Source organism: Carica papaya, chromosome 2, assembly GCF_054855325.1.
Source record: "Carica papaya isolate Zhongbai chromosome 2, ASM5485532v1, whole genome shotgun sequence".
NCBI classification, from domain to species: Eukaryota; Viridiplantae; Streptophyta; class Magnoliopsida; order Brassicales; family Caricaceae; genus Carica; species Carica papaya.
This window is the reverse complement of record NC_142310.1, coordinates 4,452,978-4,460,840: the sequence shown is the minus strand read 5'-3', so window position 1 is coordinate 4,460,840 and position 7,863 is coordinate 4,452,978. Positions and strand designations below refer to the sequence as shown.

At 36.0% G+C, this 7,863-nt stretch overlaps 1 protein-coding gene across 1 annotated transcript; it reads right to left on the bottom strand.

Annotated features, from left to right (window-relative positions):
- Positions 1 to 777: 777 nt before the first annotated feature.
- LOC110824797 (Microsomal signal peptidase 25 kDa subunit (SPC25)) lies at positions 778 to 5,055 on the bottom strand. Its single transcript, XM_088212840.1, has 5 exons — positions 4,863 to 5,055; positions 4,599 to 4,750; positions 3,751 to 3,832; positions 1,471 to 1,613; positions 778 to 1,015 (listed from the first exon to the last, which is right to left on the bottom strand). Exons 1-5 carry the CDS (start codon positions 4,941 to 4,943, stop codon positions 919 to 921), a joined length of 555 nt encoding a protein of 184 aa, XP_088068966.1. The 5' UTR covers positions 4,944 to 5,055; the 3' UTR covers positions 778 to 918.
- Positions 5,056 to 7,863: the final 2,808 nt, after the last annotated feature.

Here is a 7,863-nt window from a genome sequence, read left to right as displayed (position 1 = left end):
ATAGGTAATTATTTAATAAAATATCGTGATGCTGACAAAAGGAGGGTGACACCATAAGTTATCAGGAGTTGATAATAAGTAAGTTCGTGGAATAGCAAATTTTGCATGACAGCTACTCGGTATCTATTATTCTACATATTCGAATATTCTTGCCTCTCACACTACACCCTGTCAATTCTACCCCAACCTAACTTACATTTTGAAGTACGACATTTTTTAATTTGATTTAACTGCAACTGAACTCATGTGATTTTCTTAATTACCTTGGACAAGTAAATGTAAGCTAAACAAATTGCGATCATAAAATTACAAACCTAATAATTTAATGGATAACGACCAACACCAAACTACTTAACACAAAAATTACTCATTTAACATATGGAACAGATTTCTGACACTTTACGAGCTACGATATCAACTTTCAAAATTTCTTTGTAATCCTTACCTCCTGTCAAAAAAGATTAAGAGCCGTGCAGCGAATACAAGACAAACTATTCTTTTGCCTTTTATTAAAGAATATGAAGTATTAAAAAAAAAAAAAAACCTTTAAAATATCTTATACTATTGACATTGTAAGTGTAGAACTATTAAAGCATTGGATCAAGTACCTTTGGTCTATTTATGGTTTTCTGCAATGACAAGTCATTACCATATGCACTGTCAACCTCAACCATCTATATAAATATTTGAGTACTAGCAAAGTTATACCATCAAAGCCATATGATCATTAGGTTTAGTTGGACATTTTGACTTGAAATGTGAACTGCCATTCTAAACTTGATGAAAACTGATTCATTTAGTTTGATTCAAAATTTTCAGAATCAATGTGTAAAAATTAAAATCTGGGTCAAGTCACAATATAGCTGCAGTTCACTGTTTAACCAATAAATCTAAAGAGGTCCGACCTGAGGCTTTAGATCACTTCTTCTTTTTTGGTTCTGCGGCATATTCATTGATTAATGCTTCAACATCTTTCCAGAAGAGGCCTTCCACTAGAACCCCATCGGTTGTGAACCTGGAATATTAACAAGGTCTGAAACTTATTAGTTAAGATGTCTTTAAGTTTTTCTTGGAACAACTCAACAATTTTCATAGAACTCAGTTTAACAATAAAAATTGTTCAACTAGAAGTTTGTTAAAATCCCACTTAAATTAACAAAAAGTGAGTTTATAGGAAATTTTAATGGGATCGATGGAATGCATCATAAATTCCATCAAATTAATCAAATTTGGAATGCATCGCTTCAATCCATTTAATAATTTTCTCCGGTCCATTCTTTTATTTTCTAACAAAAAAACTTCATATCTCCCAGTTGAAACACAAGTTTTCAAATGAATTTCAAACATAGCCTTAAACTTGCTTGCTTCCTATCCAGAACACTTGAGTGTCTATGCAAACTACCAAGTAATAGAAAATGCGCATGTCTGTTTCTGATTGTGTGCATATGTGAAAGGGAAAGAGAGACAGACCACTGGGTAACGCTTTTAGTAAACTGAACTGGTTTTCCAGCTGAAATTGATTTAGGATCCGCACTTGCTATAGTAAGTGTATACTGATCAGAGAACCTAGGCAATTTGGAAGAGACCACCAAACCAGTGCTGGTGAAAGATCCCTGCACATAGCAATCCCGGTTCAGATGAAAAGCTGAAGAATAATCATATATAATATAGCCTAACCTTCTAATAGTAGGTAGTACCCACATTTGGAAGTCAGTTTTTACTAGCACAAAACAGAGCAAAATTGTTACTACAAGGGAAAAAAGAAATCCCATACTCTGTGGTATTGAACTATTCAGTACTGTAACCTTTAGCCGTTCAATAGCATAATTGTTACCCATCCGCAAGTAATGAAATGGCAATATTGTGGATGATGCACAATTCAGAAATGCACATGGAAGAAAGTACAGTCATATACTCTGAATAAGATAAAAGAAAAATGGATAGCATAGAAATCTACTATATTAATAACCTTTTAGATCTTTAATTTTTACACACGAAACAAAATCATAAATTGCACCTTGAATGAGTACAATGCGCACATTGCAGAAAAAATCCCTCTCTTTTTTTTTTGCTTTAATTTTGCAATACTTCTCTAGTAGCTTTGTTTGTCCTCTAAATGGAAAATTATTATAAAACCGAACGTTTTGGCTGCAACTGCAAGTCATATTGCTGAAAATCATCATTAGAGCAATTTACAGAGTATCAAGTCCTCAAATACATATGATTTGATTGGTGAGACAAGAAGCCTCTTTATCTCTTTTTGCTGTACATGTGATGGGGAATTTCTTTCCTCCTCTTCTCTCTCATCTAGGCAACATTAATCTCTTATTTGTGAACTTACTAGTTTCTTGCTCTCTCAAATTCCTCAACTCAAAGATCAGAAGAACTTGACTCGGTGACAGGTAAAAGTTGTCCAAATGTCAATATCTGAGAGGCGGTGGCATGAGATATTCAATACTAAATTAAAGCAGATATTTTTCTGCTTCACGACCAGGGACTTCAAAATGAAATGGGCATAAACACCTCTAATACTCAAGACCTCATAAAGAAGCATATTTAATCCCTAATATTCTTCAAAAAAGAATTCCATCTAACAGCAAGCAACATTCTAATACTCGAGACCTCATCAAGGAGCATATCTTAATCTAGAATATTCTTCAAATAGCACTTCATATAACATCACATCACAAAAGTGAGTACCCTTTAGGAACAAGAGCCCAAAACTCCACCTGATCGAATACTGAAGAGAAATGAGAGTATAGGCACTTCGAGAAAAGGATATAACGGAAACAGGTTGGCTGTAGATAACACACAAGTCTTACACTCTCATGTTCAACTAGCCAAAGCAATTTTTTCCTGATATTTAAAAGTTAACCAATGCACCGGAAGCGATATCTAAATAGAAAAGATATAAAAAAAAATAGATTTGAGGAGATATATTTAATCTGTTCCAAAGCAATTTTTTCTCCCTTAAGGTATACATATTCCATGAAGATCACAAGTCATAATAAAACTGATATAATCCTATATGAAGCAAAGGCGAAGCTATATACATGATAAAACATAGTCTTTAGCGAGGAGATATCATATTCATATTTGTGCTGGAAATCTAAAAGCGCAGACACACGTACAATCTGATACTACTTAGCAATACACAACTAATTTAAGTATTTAAACAAATGTCCAAAATTTAGTCATTCAAGAGCTATTATTTTTTCCATTTCTGTGTTCCTTTTCAACTGCTAGCCTAAGAGTTTCATCATCATTTCCATATTAAAATATATCATCAAGTGTTTTCACATGTACATACTGTCAGGCACGGATACCATACCCACGCTCATGCCATGTACAACACCAGTATGTCACTGAAACAAAAGAGGCCAAGCAACATATCATTTGCCAAAATGAGATGACTATCTGAACTAATCACTTCCCCATTCCTAATTACTCTACTGTACTTTTTATAAAAGTAAGTACAGAAATAGACCATATAAGAGTAAAAGTTTTTCAGTACCCGTAACCCTGAGATCTGAATTCATGCTTATGGTATTATAGTTTCATCTCCAAGTATCCCACTTATTTTTAACATTCTAATACATACAGAGCATTCCTGTACTATCTCAGATTAAGAAACCATGAATACAACAGCACAGCCACATTGAAACAGGGATAAAGAAAAAGTCAATATGTTATACTGCAAAATTGTAGCTACTGTACCAAAGTGTTTGATTAAAAAACAGAGAAACTCACCTCGGGAGGATAAGTGAACAAGATTGCATTCTTTTCTTTTTTGTATATGATCAGCTGCAATAGTCCATTAAAAACTATATACGTACCAGAGTCAAGGAACAAACATTGAAAGAAATTAAAATAAGAAACTAACCTCTAAATTTGAAAACTAACTGTCCAAATCGTTGAGAAGTAAAATTGAAGAAAAGAAGAAAAGAAAGAAATACAAATTTTGAAACACATGTCCATGGCCAGAGTCCCAATATCCTCAATGTACCAGGCTCTAAAAACCAAATCATATTAAAACGAAAGTGAAATCAATCGTCTATAACCAACTCCAGGATTCTACCACCTCATTCTTGTTTCATTCTGTTCAAATTCTATTTTCACTATACTCCTTGAACTTAATTGTTTGATACATAAGCTTAGAGTATAATTTTTACATTTTGATTCAGGATTGAATCACTTCCACTGATATGTTAAATTCAATTCCTGCTTCACTAGTTAAAAATGAAAAATCATCCTAATTGGAAAATCATGAAAATTTAAAGTGTCATTCTCATTATAACTAGTATCCTATTGCTATTCTACTCCTTTCGAAATGCATGGAATTAGCAACCAGACAGAGACTGTTCATGAACCATATTATACAAACTTAAAATCCATAAGGTCCTTCACCATCCTTTCCTCATCCAATTTTGCTCCATTTTCTCAGCAACTACACAGAAACGTAGGTAAACGGACTTTCAATTCAATTTATTGCATCCTCTATCACCCATTCCCATCTAATTTATGCATTTCTCTCACCACCAAACAGAAAGAAACCGAATGTTAATTTTGAAAATGAACAAACAAAGCAAAAAGGATATAATACGATACAGCCGATCAAAAAATCCCGGTTCTCAGGGAACTTCTTCTTGTAAAACTGCGCGACGAGAGCGATGACTATGACGATCGCTCCCATCAAAAGTCGCACGTTGCTCATCCGCACGTCCTCCACATATCCCCTACCGCTAACGATCTGTACAAACAAAACAAAATCTCGATCAACAATATTTTGAAAAAAAGGGAAACTATAGATCGATAGAATTAGGGCTTTTCATTTTTATTCCTTTCGGGAAAAGGAGAATTACTTCGGATACGGACTCGTCAAGAAGATGCTTAATAGAGTGGTGATCTAAGAGGTTGGCCTTTTTGGGGTTTTTGTTTGCCATTTCTGATTTTTTTTTCCCTTGCACTGTTAAAATCTTCTCTGGTCGTTTTAAGCGGGCTTGTGTCTGTAAAGTGACCTACGCGAGCAAGAAAGCAGAGGAGAGCTGAGTGCTATTTGTGTAACTGATGATATTTAGGGGAGGAGAAAGCGGCGCCGTTTCGACGTGTTCCAAGGATGGTGGTCCAAAACCGGTGCAAACAAAAGAACGAACCAACCTATTCCGGTCTCTTCCGGTCAAAAACTTTTTTGGTTTTTGTAGTTTACTTGATTTAAAATAAATAAATAAATTGTTAAAATTACAATTTTTCCTCATTCTGATTTAGTTTTATTTCAATTCAATCTTTGTAATTTATTATCTCATTAGATTTTTAAAAATTATTTTTCTCTTTTCAAATTTAATTTGTTTAATATTAAAATTAAATATTATTGTTGTGCTAAAACCATACTAGTATTTTTTAGTATCATTCTAACTGTATCAAATATTTTTCGTATGTAATGCCCCGTCTTAAATATGGAGGCATTACCGTAACCTTTCATCCCATTTTAAAACAAACATCCATCACGCAACGAATTCGTAACATTAAATTCATCAAAAAGCAACAATAATCTCCTTTTAAGTAAGTACTTAGGGAGTACATGATTAATCTGTATAAATCGATATTTCAACAACTCTAATCTCAGTATTAATAAAGCATATACACTCATGCATATCAAGAGAGCATTCTATACTAATAGTCGTCCATTCCTTAAGTGTGGTGCTCCATTGTTAGATATTCTAATTCTGACTTCTGATCTAACACATCTAAAAACAAAAGTAATGACCATCGATAGCACCAATAAGAAAAATGTAGAACTTAAGACTAAAATTATGGAAACCAAGAAATTTTCCATCCCGACACTCCTCACTTAAACTCTCCACACCCTACCTACCCATAATCCCCTCTCTATAATAGGATAACCATTCTCCTAGAGAATATGTTCCCTAAATCCAGTCAACTAGACATACTACTTACTCATACTCTCTATTCGCTACTCACATCAGACATCGACATTCCTAACACCCATTCTGCCACCCACAGCCACTAAGTGACCACCACCCCACACATCATAACATCAGAATACACACACGCATACCCTTCATTTCCCCTATACTATCATCCTATGCCAATAACTACTAGCCTTGAAGGGCTACACACACACACAACTCACCTATAACCATTACTTTACCTTAGTATCGGACATAATCGGTCTCTACATACCACACACCCACACTTTAATACACCTCTAGCCTAGAGAGGTCACTCACACACACACCCCAATAAGTCAATTGTCCATTTCTAAACCTAGAACAACGGCTTGTGAAGACCACACATACACGCTTCAGCCCATACCAACACGGGCAATGCCCAGCCTAAAGAGGCCCCCCACACACACCAACTAGTCTGTTATCTATTTCCAAACTTGGAATAATGACCTATAAAGACCACACATACACACTTCAGCCCACACCAACACCAGTAATGCCCAACCTAAAGAGGCTACACACACACACACCCCCCTGTTAGTCCACCTCCATCTCAACTAAAACCAACAGCCTGTAAAGGCCATACGTACACACATGATATCGTACAAAACAACCTCCAACCAATAACCCTCGGTCGGTGAAGGCCTTTTACAAATCCTCACCTAACCTGTAAACACCAACCGTAAAGGCCACACACACTCACGCAAACCAGATCACAAAAACACACTCAATATTGCAATACTCGGCTTGTAGCATCCACATACGCACACACCATCTACAACACCAAACTGCACTCTCACACTGTCACACTCAGCCTATAAAGGCCACACACGCATACAGACCTCTTCCCTAACCTTCGCCACATAAGAGCACCCAACACAACTTTTCTACTCTGATTCTATGAACTTGCCCTAACCTATACAAATCCCGCTCTCCCTATAACCTCACCCAACTGCTTCCAGTCGACCCACAATAATTCTCCTCATAATCAGTACTACTCCTATCCACACTCGACCAAATGACTTCAACTGTATCCCTCATCCCTCCTCCCTCACTCCTAATCACAAAACTCAAACTATTATAAGAAAAGAGAAAAAATAAAGATTTGAACTTGTTTTACCATAACTGAGTCTGAAGCCCTAAATTTTTTTACCTCTTGCCTCCATTTTCTATCCCTCAGCCACAACTCACTCAACTCCTCCCGTCCTTCGAAATCTCCCTATGATTTCACCCTCATTCGTCGTCTCTTTTGTTTCTCTTCTTTCTCTTTCTCAGTCTCCTTCCTTCATCTCTTTCTCTTTTTTTTTCTTCTTTTTTTAACCCAAAATTCCCCTTTTATACCCAACCCAGCTCAAATCCTATCCGTTGAAACTCCCACCCTTAATCTCCACCGTTCATCCCCTCTCTCTCCTTTATTCATGTATGTTAAACCATTACAATATCCCACCAAAAAAAAAATTGATCCCTCAAATTTTATATATTACCTCAAACAACTGTGGATAGTTAATCCTCATCTCGTCCTTTCGCTCCCAAGTCGCCTCCTCCTTAGAGTGGTGCTGCCACAACATCTTCACCATCTGTATCATCCGACTCCTTAACTTCCTTTCTTGCTGGTTAAGGATGCAAATTGGTTTTTCCTCATACGTCAAATCTCTCTCTAGTGGAAGGATCTCATGTTGTATAATGTGGTTCGGGTTAAACTGATACTTTCATAGCATCGAAACGTGAAACACATCATGCATCCCAACATATTTTGGAGGAAAAGTTATCCAGTAAGCCACTGCACCTACTCTTTCAATGATCTCAAAAGGCCTGATAAAACGAGGACTCAGTTTTCCTTTTTCCCAAATCTCAATAAGCACTTCAGTGGTGACACTTTCAGGAAAACACGTTCACA